This window comes from Corylus avellana, chromosome ca8 (genome assembly GCF_901000735.1).
Source record: "Corylus avellana chromosome ca8, CavTom2PMs-1.0".
NCBI classification, from domain to species: domain Eukaryota; kingdom Viridiplantae; phylum Streptophyta; class Magnoliopsida; order Fagales; family Betulaceae; genus Corylus; species Corylus avellana.
In genome coordinates this window covers 11006499-11026105 of record NC_081548.1, presented here as the reverse complement: position 1 = coordinate 11026105, position 19607 = coordinate 11006499, and the positions used below count along the sequence as shown (strand labels likewise).

Below are 19607 nucleotides of genomic sequence, written 5' to 3'. Positions count from 1 at the left end.
TATAGTAGGATTGAATATTGTATGCATAAAACGCAAGATATGTTGTTTGAATTGACGAGGGGGATTCGAAAACCTTAGTAATTTACCATTACTTATTTTTAATTTGTTTAGTTTTAGTTTATGATTTTGCACGACACAATCACAAAAATTGGAACTAGGTTAAGATAGAATTAGGTTAAACTAGAAAAGTGATTCTTGCAAACACGTCTCTCTGTGGATTCGACCTCGCACTTGCACACACGCTATATTGCACACAACTCGTGCACTTGCGAGTACAATTAAATTTGTACACCAAATTTTGGCGCCCTTGCCGGGGAGACGTTTGATTTTGTAAACATTGATTTTTTGTTTGAATTAATTTTATCTTTCTACTAGTTTAGGTAGATTATTTTTTATTTTATTTATTTTGTTTTTTGCATTGTTCTAATTTTTTTTAAAAAAAGGGTGCTTGTGTTTCTGTGTTTGTGCAGTTTGGCGAAATTCAGTCACTGCTAGAGCGATCAAGCGCAGCTTATCTACGCTCGATCGCACTCGGGCCTTTTGCAGCGAGCAAGCATACCTGCGCTTGCCATTTTGTTCCTGCACGCGAAGCGCATAAACGCTCGATCGCACACCCTTGTGACGATCGAGAGCACTTGCGCTCGAGCGTAAGTTTGGCACACTCGAGCGCACGACCATGTCAGCCTTAGCATGCATCTCTTAAGTGCTGCGCCGCATGAGTCCTGAAGAGCCGAGTGCGCTCGAGCGCACTTCGAGTGCGATCGAGCGCACTCACGCTGACCTGGCAGCGCTGAACCCTAGTTTTTATAATTTATATACAATGTTTTTCTCTTGTAAACACACATTGGGAGGCGCCGTTTTAAGCTAAAATACGACGTTTTGTCGTGAAAGAGCTTGTGCTTCGTTTTTCATTGTAAGTTTTATTTTTCTCATGATGTCAATTCAATTTTTTGTTGTTTTTGTTATCATGAGAGGCTACAACCTTCAACTAAGGTTGAAGATGAAGCCTCGTCATTGATAAACATACATGTCTTGTCGTTTTATACATACAATGAGGTTATATTATGATTCAACAGTTTAATTAAGTTTAATTGATTAAATGTTGATAATATAGTGTTGTTCAAAAGCCAATTCAACAGTTTAATTAAGTTTAATTGATTAAATGTTGGTAGTATACTCATGTTCAATTTAATATTCGTTGTCTTTCGTCTGGGGTACATCGAATGATTAGATTGAGACTAATATCCATTGTGATCTACGGATACAGTGGATGATTTGATCTCAATTAAATATTCGTTGTGATTCTTTTAACGGATGGATTCATCAAATGATTTAATTTGCATGTTTACAACTTTTGAACAGTATAGTTGGATTGAATATTGTATGCATAAAACGCAAGATATGTTGTTTGAATTGACGAGGGGGATTCGGAAACCTTAGTAATTTACCATTACTTATTTTTAATTTGTTTAGTTTTAGTTTATGATTTTGCACGACACAATCACAAAAATTGGAACTAGGTTAAGATAGAATTAGGTTAAACTAGAAAATTGATTCTTGCAAACACGTCTCTCTGTGGATTCGACCTCGCACTTGCACACACGCTATATTGCACACGACTCGTGCACTTACGAGTACAATTAAATTTGTACACCAAATTTTGGCGCCGTTGCCGGGGAGACGTTTGATTTTGTAAACATTGATTTTTTGTTTGAATTAATTTTACCAGGTTTGCTTTAGTTATTATTTCCATTAGTTGTTCTGTGTCTATATCTTGAGGATTATACTTGTTCCTTTGATAATTGATAGACTTCTCAAATTTGTTGAGTTTTAGATTGGCTTTAATTCAATGATTGTTCATGTAATCATGTTTGTTTAAAACTTTGAGAGCTTGTTTGGGGGTATCCTAGTGCTTTTAGGGTTTTCTGTGATGTTCCCTGATTTCCCGTCAAAAGTGCCGTCAAGATGAGGCTCTTAACGGGACTAAATAAAAAGCACTATGTTTTTCCGTCAGAAAGGGACATGTAACGGGAGCAAACTCTGGTCTCCTTGTTTTCTCGTCAAGAAGCTCTTCAAGATGAGGATGTGATGAGAACATTTTTGGACTTCCTATTTTCCTGTCAGGACGAGGATGTGATTGGAGCAGCATCTGGTCTCCATGGTTTCCTGTTAGGAACTGCATCAGGACGCGGATGTGACGAGAGCAAAATTGAACCTCCTGGTTTCCCGTCAGGAACCTCGTCAAGACAGGACACGTAACGGGACCAAAGTTGGATTCCCTAGTTTCTCGTCAGTTGTTTCGTCAACACAGAACATGTGGCGAAGTATAGGCATTTCAGATCTGCGAAATTATTCCCGTCATAACGTGACAGTGTCCCGTTATGACGTAACGAAGGAAATGTTTTCTCTATAAAAGGTTTTCCTTCACTGTTCACTTTTCAGACTTTGGAATTTTATTTTTAGAGCTCTCTCTTCTCTAAAGTCTCATTTTCTCCACTAGCATTAGGTCATAGTGGTATTGATTTTCAAGAGGGGACGTGATATAGCTTGAAGCTGTCCTTTCTCTTGTTTGGCATTTTAGCCTTTGGCGTGTTGCCTTACTCACTTGATGATAAAGCTGGAATCGTTGGTTAGTGTTTGTTGAAGAAGTCTACCGAAGGGTCGGTAAAGGAAGTTGCTTCTTGAAGATGGTCACGATGGAGACAAGCGGGAAAGTTCGTCATTTTTACTAAGTTTAGAAGTACTCAAGGGTCTGGGTATTGTCTATTCTATAACTATGAATCTTCGTTTAGTAGTTTCCTGGGTTTGGCTGCCCCGGAGTGGTTTTTACCTTGAGGCGCTCAAGGGTTTTCTACTTCGTAAACAAAATCTAAGTTGTGGTTTTGTTTGTTTATTTTTTTCGCTGTGCATGTTTAGTACTTGTTGAGATGGTGCAATTTTACTATTGAGATTTGGTTATAAGAGGTAGAACACGATCCATATATACTTTCAATTGGTATTAGAGCAGGTTCACTCATTTTTTGACTAACGTCTTGAGTGTGTTTGTTGATCTCTTAGATATGGAACCAAATACTCCTTTTTCTTTATCTTCTAATGCTCCCATTTTTAATGGGAATGATTGTGCCCACTAGAAAGTTCGTATGAGAGCCTACTTAAAGGGGCTTAATGATAACATATGAGTTACTATTGAGAAGGGTTTTGAAAAACCTAATGGTGATTTTGACAAATGGAGTAAGGAAGATACTATGAAGAGCAACTGGAATAACTGAGGGCTAAGTTGCATCTTCAACTGTGTATCGTTGGATGAGTTTTGACGAATTGCTCTTTGTGAGATCTCAAAGGAAGCATGGGATATTCTTGAGAAAACCCATGAAGCTTCAAAGGGCATGAGAAAGGCCAAACTACAAATGTTGATATCTCTTTTCAAGACTGTGAACATGAAGGAAGATGAAACTTTTGGTGAGTTCTACACCAAATTGAGTGAGATTGTGAACTCAATGCGAGGGCTTGGCGAAAAGGTGTCTAAAGTAAAAGTGGTTGAAAAAATTCTTCGATCACTCCCTCCTCGTTTTGATCCCAAGATTATTGTTGTTGAGGAAAGCAAGGATGTAGAGCTGCTTGATGTTGATGAACTGGTGGGATCTCTCATTACCTATGAGAGCAGGAGATTCTCTCACAAGGCTAAGAGCATGGCACTTAAAACTACTAAGAAGGATAAGGAAGTAGTCTTTAAAGAATCAAGTGATGATGAGTCCTCTGACTCTAAACCAAAAGCTATACTGACTAGGAACTTCTAGAAGTATCTGAAGAATGTTAAATGGACTGGAAGAAAACCATCTTAATGGCCAGTCAAAGGAAAATCTAAGAAAGATCCAAGAGATAAATCCTACAGAGACCAGAAATCTCGTTTTCCTCAATGCTATGAGTGTCAGGGATATGGTCACATCAAAGTTGGCTATGGAAACCTGAAGAATGCAAAAGAAAACGCCATGAATGTATCCTTGAGTGATGAATCATACTCAAATGATTCCGATGACCAAAAATGTAAGAAAGTTGCCTGCGTAACACTCCCTACTACCATTCAAGGTTCTAGTGGTTCTGGGTCAGCTGAGATAGATGGCATCTATAGTGCCCCAAATTTTTAAAGTCTATTTTAGAGATATTTATTTGGTGATGATTATTTTAATATTCATAGTAGCCAATGATTTTAATTATTGAGAAATCTATGGTGTTATATGAATTTATGGAAAGTGTTAACTAGAGAATAGTAATTTGTGGAATAATAGAATAGTAATTGGTAGAAAGAGTTTCATATGGTAGATAGAATAGTGATGGAATGTAGAATAGTTAATGGTAGGTATAATAGTATTTGGTATGTAGAATAGTAAATGATAGATAGAAGAGTAATGGAAGGTAGAATAGTTAATGGTAGGTATAATAGTATTTGGTAGGTGGAATAGTAAAGGGATGGTAGAATTGTAAATGAAAGGTAGAATGTTGTGTCAAATACCCACCTAAATTAATAGGCAAATACTTGGTACGTTTTACTCACAGGTGCACAAGATCAAACGATAGTATAGCAGGCAAATACGAGATCATTTCCACGAGGATTGGTAAATTATATTTAGAAGTAATTTCCTATTTAATTAATAGATAAAATTCAATTGTCACGGTTGAATTAAAATAAAGAAATAAAATAAAGGACAAACTAAAACTAAAAAGGATTTGGGTTTTGATATCCACCACTAATCAGACTAATTAAGATAACAATATGCTAATGTGTCAATCATACCGGTATATTTAATGTTTGCCAACCTAAGGGCATTGGTGTCTACTCCTTAAACTATTGATTTTTCTAAGCAACGAATTAGGCATAGGTGTATACTCAAATTATTTTCTTTCTTAAAGGATTGAGCATAGATGTATACTAAGTTTTTCTTTATGAAAGCATAAATCTGTTGAAATCGACAAACACATGAAGCCTAGGACATGAGTGTATACTAAGTTGTTCTTTAAGAAAGCATAAATCTGTGAAAATTGACAAACACATGAGGCCTAGGGCATGGGTGTCTACTCCCGGTTCCCCATGTTGATTAACCCAAGAACTCGTTGTAAGATTCTTTTGTTACTCTATTAAACCCAGGACTCGGTCATCCAAATTGATTTAATTAACTAATCCATATCACATGCATATGTTGATCAGGCAAACACATATGAGGAATTCAATAAAACATGAATTAATCAAGTTATACACCAAAATATAATTGTAACAAAGGTGCTAATATTGAAATCCTAAAAAGACATGATTAGGGCTTCAATCTAGCCCCAATTAAAATATAAACTACATAACAAAATAAAAGGTGGAAGAGAAGAAAAAATCAAACTCCTCTTGATCTAGCCTTCAGTTCCTTTCCAGAGCTTGTGCCTCTTTTAGCACACATTTTCCCAGAAGCTAAGAGGTCTATTTATAGGCCTCTATAAATCCTAGAACCCCTAGTAAACCTAGAAAATTCGTAGGGTTTAGTCCTATTACAAGTAGGACTTGGAATACCCTAATATGGAAGGAAAGGAAATTCTGGCCACAGCTGACTTACTCTTCACGCACGAGTGCGCTTGATCGCAGCCAGTGTGCACTCAATCGCAGGACTGCAATCGATCTCTGGTGTTGGGCGCTCAATCGCAGGTGCGATCGAGGATGCTACTTGTGCGCACGAGCGCACACCTTGTGCTCGTCTAGTCCTTTTGCTTGTAGTGCTCTTGATCGCAAGTCCCCTACGATCGATCGCACTACCAGAGCCTCCAGCTTTTTCCAAATTTACTCTTTAAGCCCAATACTTCCAGCTTTGCTTCATTTTCTTTCAAAAGCCTACAAAAACATAGAAAATACAAAAAAGAAATAAAATGACATAAATTAACAGTACTAAGGAATATATAAGTTTAAGGCCTAAAATATGAATATTTTGGCACTTAACATAGAATTGTATTTGGTTTTTTTCCTATAAATAGAGCTCCCCCTTCACAATTTCACCACTCCTCTCCCTTCTCTTCCACATATTCTTCCTTCTTTCGCTTTCTACTCAGTCTTTCTTCTTTCTAAGAGTGTTTACACAGAGTAGGGAGAAAAAGGGTAAGACAAAGCGCTGCGAGAAAGAAAGAACACGAAAGAGAACGGACTTGAGAAATTAGTTTCAGAAAATATACTAGTAGTATTAGTCAGATTGGAACAACTAGATTCTTTAGACCACTTTTAGCTTTAGTCTAGAAGTAAGTAAATTCACTACCCTTTCTAAAATTACTTCATGTCATGTTATTTATATATTCTTGTATTAAACTATAAATAATTATTTTATTTACCATCATGGAGATATGTTGCATGCATGAAAGATTTCTAAATGAATTATTTAGAAAGCTTATATTTCTTTTAAATGCTTTCTAAATACAATAAGTTTATATTTGGAAAAATTTTTATTTTTAAGAAAAGAAACTTGAGAAATGATGATGATTATAAAAAAATAAAAAATAAAAAAATAAGAAAGATGGTAAATCCTCCTACATGTTGCCCTAAGATGCAACAAGAGAGTACAAAGAGAAGTACAAGAGATGAGATGAATGTTTATAAAATGATGGCACATGTACGGAGGAGAGTATTTTAGCCCAAAATAAGTAAGAATGAGAGGAGTTCGGTACTGATACTCGGATGGAGGCAAAATCACTAAAGGATGCTATGCAAGAGAGTGGTATTCCATCAACATGACCGTTGAGTGCACCAATAAGAGTTAATTGACGGTCGGGCATAGCTGAGGCCACAGTTCAGTGACATGGCCACAATGATCCACAACCCTCGTACACAGGGGTAACAATGTACATGAGCCCTATTATGAGATAATGATTAAACATAAACGCATTGATGATTTATAACGATGAATTATAATGATGTTTTATGATATTTTTTAATGATGAATTATGATGGTGATCTATTGCTAGATGTAATAGTATGTACATACTACGGGAGATGCAACTGTACATATATATATTATTGAAAAACTAGATCTAATTTTTCAAAGCTAGATCTAAAGCCCAACCAATTCCGGGGAGGCAAAGAGTGGTGCAGCACAGTGAGGGCGGACAGAGGCAGCGCATCATAAGCAAATGAATGGCAGTACCTAGACTGGTCGAAAAAAAAAAAAAAAAAAAAAAAACTGAAAAAAGAAGGGAAAAAACAAGAAAGGGAGGGGGAGGAAAAAAGGGGAGTAGGGGGATTATGGTTTATATTTTGGTTTGTAGTATCTAATGGTGTACATAGTTTTACATCATTAAAATATAGTGCTAAGTTATTTAATATTTTAAATAACATAACAACATATACACTATTTAATTTGTGATATAAATTTTATTCAAATTGGGTTGTAGGAATTTTTTCAATCCAGTTTGTAAAAGTGTCATGGGTTTCTTTAGCATATAAAGAAGCACATATTTTTTAAATAGCAATGTGTTAAGTATTAATTAAGTGGTTAAATTTATCTCTTCCTATCAGCTTAAGCTTTTAAGACAAGTGGTAATTTAATACAATGCACACATGGGACTTTTAGAATTTCCTCCTAGTTTGTAAAAAATTGTCCTTAAATTTGTGACTACTATTATAAACTTCGTTTTTATCTCACAATGCTAACGTGTCAATTACACGCAATCCTTAGATTATTCATTGATTTTTTTTAAAAAAATATCAACAGTTGGTTGAGAGCTTGAGACTGCCGCATCAATGTTATAAAATAGTTGACGAATAAAAATGTGAATTCTCACATTTATATGAGTTTATAAAGTTTAATGTAAACCAAGAAATATATCCTTTCCATGTTTCTTTTATTATTTTTTTGTCTAAGGAGGGAAGTGGGGAAATTATTACAACAAAAATAAACTAGAAATGGATGGCAACCCGAACAACATACTCGAATCAATCAGAAAACAATGCAACAAAATAAAAACCGAGAACCGTCGAAAATGAATCAAATAAATAATCCGGTCCTGATCCTTCAAAAGAAAACAAGAAACAAAGGCAAAATACGAGTCGCAAGAAGAAAACCTGCAAATGGAACCACCACAGAACTGGCACTGACACCACAGGAAACAAAAACCGCGCGACCAGAAAGTAAAACAAGAAAGGAAACCACACGGAAACACCCCAACAACAACTAAACCAAGCAGATAGCGTTTCTTGAAATAGAGAAGTGATCCTCGTTCCTCGTTCCTCTTATGAAAACAAAGACAAAAGACAATAAATGTTTCCGTTTCCTCTTATCAAAACAAAGACAAAAGACATGAGCAAAACAACAAATTTTTGTTTACGCCGGTGGTGGTTCAAACAAATGGCCGGCGGTGGCCCTCCGAGAGTCTTGAACGATCTGCAATATAAGAATCAGGCGCGTGGTTCCTCTCCTACTACTCCATACTATAAATTATATATATATATATACACACAATAATACAAATGCCATATATTATGCCTTGCCTCTCATAGGTATAGTTATCTAGACGATGATGAAACAGAGTATTATTGAGTCGTTTCACCATCCTCTCCAATAAATAATCACAAAATATCATTTTCTACTTCATTTTTTTTTAAAAAAAATTTTATTGTTTATTGAACCGCCTAGTTAAAAGTGAGAGAAATGATTAAAAGAATAATACATAAGCTATAGCGCCACCAATCAAAAAGTAAAATATGTGTTTTAGATAACAAGACGACAAGCTGTTGGACTTAATGTTTGCTTCTTTTGTTAGTTAAATATTTACAATATGGAGGCTTTAGAGCATTGGATCGGGAACCCTTAGGGAATTCGAGGGTCTCAAATTATGGATCTCGACCGTTGGATGAACAATTTAATAAAAAATTATAATAAAATATTACTTTTATTTAAAATAAAATTAATGAAAAACTTTTAAAAATTTGTAAATTTTTTTGTGGTGGCCGACCACCACTATTAGAGGCTAGGAGTGGCCGAACAACCCCCAAGGGAATAAAATATGTTCGAAGCCACCCCATAGCCCTTGGGGGAAGATCGTCCACCCCCAACCGGCCCTTGGGGGTGGTTGGCCACCGCAAAGGCCAAAGGCCAACTATTTTTTATTTTTTATTTTTTATTTTTTTTTTAGCCCTTAGGGTGGCCGAGCCACCCCCAAGGGACAAGGGGTGACCGAAGCCACCCCTAGTGTTTAAACAGTGGTGGCTGGCCACCCCCTGGTGGTGGTCACCACAAAAAAAAATTTACAAATTTTTTAAAGTTTTTTATTAATTTTATTTTGATTTTTTTAAAATAAAAGTAATATTTTATTATAATTTTTTTAGTAGATTGTTCTGGACCCCTAGATCACATCCAACAATCCAAATCCATAATTTGAGGCCCTCAAATTCCTTAGGCAATTCGAGGGGATCCCAGTCCTTAGAGTATTGCTAGAGATGCTCTTAGTTAATTGGCCAAATTTTAACTAATTGCCTCAAATACCCCTTGTATTTAACTAAGTAATGAATTTTTAAATGCTTCTACATTCGATTAGCTATATTTCTATTTATTCTATTAAAATAATATTTTATTTTTAATTTTTTATTAATTTTAATTCAAAAAACCATTTCCATGAAGAAAAAAAACACCAAAAACAACCAATCACTCCTTGAAAAGTGGGAAAAGATTTGAGAAAAAGAGAAAACTGGTGAGAGAAACAATAAAAAATAAAATGATTCCCTTTAAAAAGTGCTTCTACATTTCAAATTTCCTTTTTTTTTCATATGTCCAAGCAACAACATGTCTATTTTGTTTTTAAAGTCCACATAACCCCCCTCAAACTACCACCACTGACAATGTCCAACTCCAAACTTCAATTGTGACATCTCCAACTAACAAAAATTGTCAACATGTGTTCCCCCCAATGATCTAAATTACCCTTTTAGTAAATAAGGCAACAAAAAATACTAAAACTCTAGAAAAACTCCAAAACTAACAAAACAAAAAATCCAAACTTGGCTAACAATTTTTCTTTTTAAAATCAATTTTATAAGAAAAAATTAAAAAAATTGGATTTTATTTATTTTATAAAAATTGAAAATTTTCGTTATTTTATTTTATAATTTTATTTAAATAAAAATTTACGTTTAAAAAAAATAAAATTTTTGCTTAATAAAATGAAATTTTTTGTTTTTTAAAACTAAATAAAAAGTTTTTTTTTTTAAAAAAAAGAAAAAATTGTTTAAAAAAATTGTTTTTTTTTTTAAATTATTATTTTGAAATTAAATTTTTTCGTTTTAAAAAAAAAAAATCATTTTTTTTTAATTTATAGGGATATTTTTGTCTTATTGAGAAATCTATAGGGGCATTTTTGTCTTATTGCTAGCCTTGGGGGGGTCATTGACAATGTTTTGGTAGTTTGGAGGGGACATTGTCACAATTGAAAGTTTGGGGGGGGACATTGTCAATTTGGTGGTAGTTTGAGGGGGGGTATGTGGACTTTACCCTTTTTTTTTTTTTGGCTAATCCAATGTAGGAAGTTTTTTACAAATTTAAAAAATTATTTTAAATAAAAGTAATATTTGACTCTTCCATTATGAATGCTCTTATATAAGATTTTTACATTTGGATGTTGTTCCTCGTTACCTTTGGCGAGCAATTGTACGTAGCCAAGCTATTTAATTGTTGGGCATTTTATATTCCAAGCCAGGATTTTTATATTCTAACTCTCTATCCCACCCTCGCACCTCCTTCACCAAGACACCCCCAGAAACCTATTAGGAAACTCAATACTTTTTATTTATTCCCTCATTATATTTTTCATTGATTTTATTTCTGATATGGTTGTTATTTTCTTAAATTCCTTTTATTTTGTCAAATTTGCATTTATTTCTATTTCCAAAATAAGTGCAATTTTTCTCTATTTAAGATTGTAGAGGTTCTATGGCCGATTCATGAAAAAGAAATACAACTTAGCCCAAGGCATTTAGATGTTGATCCCTTTAAAGTGATTAACTGGAGGTTTGATGTCCTCGAAGCAATTGATCTATCCCTTTATTTGCTTTATTTTATGAACTTCAACGGATAAAAACACTCAATTTCTATCATTTGCTTTCATAAGAAGTGAATCTAAAACAAGTGGTGGCATATCTGTCGAATGGTGTGGTTACCGAGGTGATCGAACAACCATGGATGCGTGTGGCAATATAGGCAGGGATCTTTGGCCGAGCATTAAGGCGCTTGAAGCGTGTAGAGTTATAGTGAGAACTGTAAGAGTATAAGAAACATGCTCTAATACCATATTAAAAATATAAGGAAGTTTTGATACCATGTTAAAGTTTGTGGGAAAAAATCTAAAATAGGAAATAATAACGGAAGCAAGAGAGAGACAATAAATTACGGATAGTTTAGCGTTAGAAACCAATGTCTACTATTCTGAATAACACTTAAAACTACATTGTGCTCTCATTCACATGATTGTTTACTTATAGTTGAATAAGTTGACCTATGCAAACAAACCTAAATCGATTTATACTAGGAAACATAAATCAACCTACACTAGGAAATATAAATCAATCATATAAATATCAAAATATATTATGAACATATTCTAATAATTATAATTTTATAGATCATACAACTTTTGAATTTGTTATATATATTTTTTCTTTTTCTTTTTGGTAGAGATGTATGATGGGGAGACAAGAAGAGTGTTTGCAGATTTTGGTTTACTGGATGAGCTATTTAATCTGATTGAGGAATTCCTTATGGTTTAGAATAATGCATTTATTTCCAACCCAAATGCCATTGAAGAATTGACTCAAGAATTGGGTTTGATTCAAGAATTGACTCAAGAATTCTAACCTGTTCATGGTTTAGAATAATACATTTACTTCCACTATTCAAGAACTGACTTACAACCCAAATGCCATTGACATTACAGTTAGGTTAAATGATTTAATAACATTAAGGTCTTGTAGAATATACTTAGTTGGTTGTTGATGAAGGTGGCAAAAACAAAACAAAAAAGACTGTCTAATCCCGAATGAAAGTAAGATTGTTGAGTTCATCTCATCTGCTTCTTGGCAGCCAAAATTCCCATGAACAGGTTACAGACATAATAACATAGAATGCATAAACAACAAAAAATTTGAAGAACTCAAACAAGCAAGGGTCATCTTTCCCCTTCTGGGTAATGAAAAGGGAATAGGAACAAGAAAAGAAACAGGCTTATGCTTCATACTTGCAGAGGTTCTCAAATCCCATGTATTCGTGCCGTTGAATCTCCGTAATCATGTTTGATATGCCAACCCCACCTAACAAACACACAAAAAAAATCTTTTCAGAATCCCAGTTCACATATTTTGAATTTATGGAGAAGTGTAAAAGGGAACAATGAAGCTCACCTAGTGAAATTGCACTAATAAATATAGTGAAGGCAAGAATAAAGATGATTAGAGACGCCCTTCCAAATAAAATGATCAACTTTCTCACAATATGCTGCCCTACTAAGGCTGCAATAGTAGCCACGACAGTGAAGTAGAGAGCTGCCACAAAAGTTGCAGATGATCAAGACACAGAGATTTAGATGAATCAAAGACCCTTTGCCTTGTGAAGATGTTAGTTGATCCAAAAAATGAGAAAAGCACAACTGTAGATAATTATATGGGTGTTTTGTGGTACAGAATTACCATAAGGGATAGGAAAACGTTTCAGAAGGTAGTATTCCACAACAGACATAGATGAAGAGAAGGTCATTCCAAAGGTGGCAGAGGCACTAGATACCTGCACAAAAGTTATAGATGACATAATTGTAAACAACCAGATTCTTGTGCATCTTTTACTTTTATTGTCCAGCATACTCAACCAATTATCCAAAAGGCTTTTTCTGTTTTGAAAAGTAAGAAGGAGATGAGTAAATTTCTATTAGCTTGACTATTAGTTTCCAAAATGTTCACTACTTTCCAGAAATTAGTTCCAAAAACAACCTGTACATGAATGATTTTGTGTATTTCAATGAAACCCACAAACTCACCTGAGGGGGGACTCCCAGCTCCAAAAATAGAGGGCCCATAACAAAGCCACCACCAAGTCCAAGCAGACCACCAACTACCCCTGCAAGTATACCCATGATGCAATAGATAACCAGCTGATGGACTCGAAAATTTGTCCCTACATCTCCCGCCGATGCAATTACTCTGTGTCCCTTGTAAAGGCCAACTGCTTCATACAAAGATACCCCAAAAGAAATAGGGATCTGTAGATGGTGTGAGCTACTTGTGCTCAACAAAAACTCATACACATACAGAGAGTAAAGAACATAGGAGGCCTTTAATGTCAATAGAAATAATACCTGCAACAAGTTCCATATCCAGTATGCTGTCGAACAAGTAGCTGTATGACTCTGTTGTCAATGGGAGATGACTATTTAACAACCATAAACCACCCATTGATGGTGCTTAATCAAGAAGACAGGATAGAACAGTAGAAGAGACAATACCTTGGCTATCTGAATGGCAAGGAATGCAACCCAAACAAAAATGAGAAGTCCAAGTTCCTTCCAGTAAACATTCTCAAGAATAGTTACCTGCAATGTTTATATTGATTTTAGCTTCCAGAATTCTGTGGTACTGATAACAGCTTACCAGGGTATTCTTACCTCTTGTTCTTTGGTGTCCTTTTGAATGCCATTTCCTGGGCCACCAGGAAGAGGCTTGTATTCCACTTCTGCACCATCAGAACCTGATAGACACGACAAACCTAAGAGCTGATTTCACAAATCAACTCCAAGCAATCCTAACACTATGATTATATATATATATAATTAGAGGAACAGTGGATCAACTCACGATTTGACTCCAGTCGCTTAGCAGCCTCCTAAAATTTGAAAATTTGATCCAATGGTAAGCCATTAATTTTAGTACTAATAACAGAAAACATGATATTTTTAAGAAATTTTTTCTTTTCTTTTTTTTTTTTCTAATTTTTAAGAATTTGAAGAATTTGAAGTTGTCATTAAACATGATATTCTAGAGAAGACATGATTTGTTGCAATAATTTTCTTATACAAGGAACAAAATTTCACTTTCAAATGTGATGAAAGAAAACATATTTAAAACATACAAAAGAGATTCCATTTCCAATGGAGAGAACATGGTGTTAAATCACCACGTGTCCCAAAGGCGTAAGCTAATAGGAAGAGGTAAATTTAATCATTTAATAAATACTTTAACACATGGCCCAAATTCAAGCATCTCTGTGTAAGAACGATTACCGTTTTCATAATTGTTTCCCTTTTCCATGTTTCAACACCCTTAAAGAATGCCTTTGTTGATGTGCCTGCAAGCCACCAAATTCAATCAGGGTATTGTCAGAGCAAAATGCCTTACAAGAGAAACTATAGTTCAACTAGTCAATAGACTCAATACCAATAAGGAACTCACCAAAAAAAAAAAAAAAACCAATACCTATAAAGAGAATGATAAGCAAAACAGTGACCATCCAATCAGCAAATACAACATTGAAAGACACTCCAATACTAATGCCCAGCATGAGCATTGGTTGGATGAGAAGTACCAAATCGTAGTCAATGATGGGCATTTCAAGTATTGGATGCCTTAGCTTAAGGTTGTAGTAAACAGTTGAGACTGCTCCACCCATGATCATACCTGACACAAACAGATGGAATTTATGACTTTGTTAATTTCACCATAGTTTAATGTAATAATGGATTCCTTCTGTGGTTCAATTTAGTTCGACAAGGCATTTTACAAGGAAGCAACCATGCAAACAGCTAAATAATGTCTTCCACACTAGAAAGACAGCCAACTCCAAATTTACTAAAAAATGCCACCACATTTGGTACACTGGAATGATGATTATCTGGGAATATGAATTAGCATTACGAAGGATACAAATTGTTTGAATGGAATGGCCATTCATATTCTTTTGTTTGGTGAAAACACGAGAATGACCAAATTTTCTAACTAGAATGGAATTAGATTTCCCAAAATATTCCTACTTAGAAAATCAACAAAGGAATAGCACTTCCTCTTCCTCATCAGTGCAACCTCCAAGCATTGCACAAGGGTGTTTGGACCACCCGATCTGGTGATTGCGACCACCAAATCGGAGTTCACTGTTGGCCACCGCCCGACCTAGGCCATTGCCGGCTACACCATCCGACCCGGCCTAGCGACAGCAATTATAGTAAAAGAGAAATGTTTACAGAGAATGGATAATGCATTTACAGTATATTATAGTAAAGAGAAGTGTTTTCTATGATAAAGTGTTTACAACATGGTTTTATACGAAGGAAAATGTTTTTATAAAAGGATAAAGCATTTACAATATAGTTTTATAGTAAAGAGAAATGTTTTATAAAAGGATAAAGTGTTTACTATATGTTTTATTGTAAAAGACATATTTTATATCAAATGATAAACTGTATACAAAAGAAAAATTATAACATAGTGTTAAATGTTTTTAGTAGAAATGTTAAAGTATTAATGAAATGAATGCTTAAGGCAAAGCGATTTTATTTTTTTCATTAAAACGATATTCGTTTACGATAAAAGTGCTTTCAAAGTAATTATGTAATGGATTCATCAAATTTGTTTTATGTATGTATGCATGATCATGAGATATAAAACGTTCATTCAGTCGCACACATGCACTAGCTTATTTGTTTACTTCATTCTTCCACCTGTAAATATTATTTAAAAGAAAAGAAGAACAGTGCCAAAAAGCATGATAAAAACGAACGACAAAAGGTCAAGACTTCGAGTTAAAGCAATAGTAAAATTTAAGGTATATATTATGTTATGGTTCTGTGTAAATTTGTAAGGGAGCAAAACAATATGTACGGTATAATAGTTTTGAAAATTACCATGGACGGATTATTGATTAGACAAGTTAGTATTGGTAACATTATTTTATAGTTAATTAAAGCTATAGTATACTTGTATGAATATAATGAAAAAGTTATAAATTTATCTGTTGCTCCAGCTTTGTGGTTCATGCATTGTTTATATTTCCACTGCAAAATGGCAGAATAATATTTTAAAAGTCAGAAGAACATGGTAGTAGAACACCCAATATTATTTTATATGAATTAATTTTTTGGGCATTACATATTCCATTCTTGGTGGAATACTTATTTCACCCTTTTTTAGAGGAATAATTATTCCTCGTTTTAAGAGAAGAATAATATTATTTATACGTCTGACATACAACTGAAATGGTGTGACATGGGTAATTCATATCATCAAGTTATATAGCAGTCGTATAACGATCTACTAAATAGCATTACTCTTAAGAAAATAGCTATTTCTATGTGCAACCAAATAACGGAATTACTATTTAATGGGAAAAGTTCATATGTTATTCTCAAACTACAATCCAATTGACCATATCCTCTCAAACTTTCAATTAAGATTTAAGACAATGTCCACCCAAACTATCAACAAGTTGTCAATGTTCCCGCAAGGCCATACAAAGACAAAAATGACCTTAAAAATATTTCAATAAGACAAATATTCCTAATAAAAAAAAAAAAAAATGCTCTGATGAATTGGCCAAGGCAATTACTAGCACCTGTGGCTTTCCAGCAATGGGAGTGATATTCTCGCTGGAGAGCTTTGTTTCAAAATCATGAACCACCACCCACTATCTTTTCCTTCTTTCTTTTTTAAATGTTTTATTTTTATTAAGACTTTTTTTGTCAATGGAATATTGATAATTTTTTTATAATTTTAAAATATATTTTTCTAATTAAAAGCTTGAAAAGACATTATTAAATTAATTAGTAGTTTAAAAACTAAAAAGAGCAATAAACTTTCACCCTTTATGTCATTCATGGGGACTAGCAATTTCATTCATAAATCTATTTTGGCGTGCCACATGTTCCCTTTTATATAGTTTCTTTTCCTTTCTTTTTTTTTTTAATAAATTATGGTTCCTCTCTTCTACCATTCTCTATCTTCCGGACAGATTTAAGAATATACTTTTGAGAAAAACAGACAATACTACAAAAATAAATCTTGTCTTACATTTTGACATGGCTGTTGCCGACTTGGGATCAAAGCCGACAATTAGGGTAAGCATAGGAACAAAAATGCCACCGCCACCAACGCCACCAACACTCCCAAATGATGCTCCACAGAATCCAATTATTGTTCCCACAACAATTTGCCACCCAAATTTCATCTCCTGTAAGATTCATTACATTTATACCATAAGATTCATTACACACCTAACATAGGACAAGTGAGAATATATAGCTAGAAATTACATTTTTATTTTTTAACTCTCACAATAATTTTTTTTTTTTTTTTATACCGTAGAACTTTACTCAAATTAATTTCACTTCGCAAATGCATACCGTACAACAATCCTCACCGTTAATCAAACTCCTACAAATAACGAACCCACTCCCCTGAACTAGTTACCAGGTAATTCACAAACTATCACCCCCGTCACGCTAAGCAGTTTATCATCATGCATGCCTAGAGGCAACTGTCAATTATTGTGAGACAGATTATTACTGTCTCACAATAATGAGAGTTTTAATTAATATTTCTATAATAAATATTAAAAAAAATAAAAAATAAAAATAAAATAAAAAAATAGAAATTTCTAAAAGTTGATTGAAGCTAATAATGTAAGATAAAAATGTAATTTTAACTTTTTTTTTTTAAGAATTAATTGAAAAAGGCGTCGTTGAGGGAGTGGAAAAAGTGGAAATTGGAACATTACCGGCCAGACGTGTTGATAACCCGATTTATCGGGTTGCCATAAGAAATTTACTGCTCTGAGAAAATAACTGGATTCAGTCCCATTGAATGTTGAAGTTCCGATTCTCAGATCCCTTTCCGATGAAATAAACACGAAAGCCAACAGAAAATTCAACATCACCATCCACACCGATCTCAAACCCCACCACCATTTCCCTGCAAACTCAGCCATCCGATTCTGATTCTACCACCTTATCATACACACGTGCACACACACACTCTCTCTCTCTCTCAGTTTCTATACAAAAACTGTGAATTCTGGGCAGCACCCAAGTGCACTTAGGCTCCGTTTGGTTGCCAAGAAAAGAAGCCGGAGAATTTGAAGTTTTTTTTTCTTCGTGTGATGAGTGATCGATTAAGAGCCGTGGCAGGTATTTGAGGACTGGTGGAGAAAGAGTGGGAATGAAAAAAGCAAAAAGGTGTGTGTCCACGCGCAGCATTTGAAGATTCCACCCGCAAAGCAAGAGAAGAGGAGAGTGGCCGGGGAGGGTAAAATGGGCCCTTCAAAAATGAAAAAGTAAAAAAGAAACCAAACATGTGAGAGAAATGCAAAAAAAAGTCAGCCGTCATCGTCAACGAAACAGACTTGTGGATATTCACGTTATAAATGTTCTTGTTGGGATGTAATTTATTGATATGCATGACAACTTATAAAAGCAACTTAAAAATAGCTACGGATAAAGTATAATACTATCTTTTTGTCTATTTGTTCTTATGCGCTCTTTTACTTGTTTTTAAGTATTATTTTTTTTAGAGAATAACTTTAACGGAAATTATACCAAAATACTTTGGGTAAACATGCCAAAAATTTTTTGTCCAAATTTTTTTAACTGTTGTTAGATTGGTTGAAATGCACTGCTTTACCACGTCAGTATAATAATTTTTTATTAATTTAATTTAAAAATTAAATTATAAAATAATAAAAAAAAAGTTTTTTAAAAAAAAAAAAATAGAAAGGGCCGCCGGGGCCACCCCTGACCACCCCAAACCATTATGGGGTGGCAAACCCCCCATGGGGTGGCTTTTGGCCACCCCAAACCACCCAAGGCTGGGTGGTTAGGGGTGGCTCGCTGGCCACCCAAAACTGCCTTGGAGGTGGCTCGCGGCTACCTCTTGGGTGGTTTGGGGTAATCGAAAGCCACCCCAGGGGTGGTTGCTCTTGGGGTGGCTTCCGATCACCCTATAATGGTTGGGGTGGCTTGGGGTGACTGGAATTTTTTTTATTTTTTTATTTTTAAATTAAATTAATAAAAAATTATTATGTTGACGTGGTAAAATGGTGCGTTTCAACCAATCTAATTACAGTTAAAAAAATTTGACAGTAGAATTTTCTTGGCATTTTGATTGACCCAAAGAGTAACTTGTCAAAAAAAAATTTAGTGATAAAAAATTTTGATGTGTTTGTTCAAGGTGTTTTGATAGTTTTGATATAAGTTTCCTTAACTTTAATAAAATCTCTCTTGAGCATTATCAAGCTTGGCATCTAGATACTCAGGCTCCAAAGGAAAATTGGATTACCCCTCCAAATCTCTGGTTCAAGATTAATTTCGATACAGCCATTCGGGACTCTTTCTCATCTCAGGCAACAGTTTGTTGTGATTCTAAAGGCCATATCATTGCAATGATCTCCCAGATCAGTCTATCTTGCTCTCCAAATTTGGGATAAGCTTTGGCAGCCCGTCTTGTGATTTCCTTAGCAACTTCGCTTCATCTTGATCACTTTATTCTCGAAGGAGATTCTGAAGTGGTTATCTTAGCTCTCCGTCTGTCAGATTCTTCTCAAGACTAGAGGATCTCCTCTGTAATTTTTGACATT

At 34.6% G+C, this 19607-nt stretch overlaps 1 protein-coding gene across 2 annotated transcripts; it reads right to left on the bottom strand.

Annotated features, from left to right (window-relative positions):
- Positions 1-11911: 11911 nt before the first annotated feature.
- LOC132189543 (sulfite exporter TauE/SafE family protein 3-like) lies at positions 11912-18203 on the bottom strand. 2 transcript variants are annotated; one of them, XM_059604283.1, is made up of 12 exons: positions 17754-18203; positions 17048-17207; positions 14465-14665; positions 14272-14336; positions 13847-13874; positions 13657-13739; positions 13498-13584; positions 13351-13401; positions 13033-13254; positions 12689-12782; positions 12404-12544; positions 11912-12313 (listed from the first exon to the last, which is right to left on the bottom strand). In XM_059604283.1, exons 1-12 carry the CDS (start codon positions 17961-17963, stop codon positions 12228-12230), a joined length of 1428 nt encoding a protein of 475 aa, XP_059460266.1. In that variant the 5' UTR covers positions 17964-18203; the 3' UTR covers positions 11912-12227. The 2 variants fall into 2 exon arrangements, with proteins under 2 accessions (XP_059460266.1, XP_059460267.1); XM_059604284.1 differs by lacking the exon at positions 14465-14665.
- Between the last annotated feature and the right edge of the window lie 1404 nt (positions 18204-19607).

What these genes read in the sequence shown, in the direction of transcription:
- LOC132189543 (XM_059604283.1), bottom strand. Translation starts at nt 17,963, where the DNA reads ATGGCTGAGTTTGCAGGGAAATGGTGGTGGGGTTTGAGATCGGTGTGG. An exon ending in GTTATCAACACGTCTGGCCG is followed by an intron (nt 17,208 to 17,753) that starts GTAATGTTCCAA and finishes TGAATCTTACAG; the next exon opens with GAGATGAAATTTGGGTGGCA. An exon ending in AGCTGGGAGTCCCCCCTCAG is followed by an intron (nt 12,783 to 13,032) that starts GTGAGTTTGTGG and finishes ACTTTTGTGCAG; the next exon opens with GTATCTAGTGCCTCTGCCAC.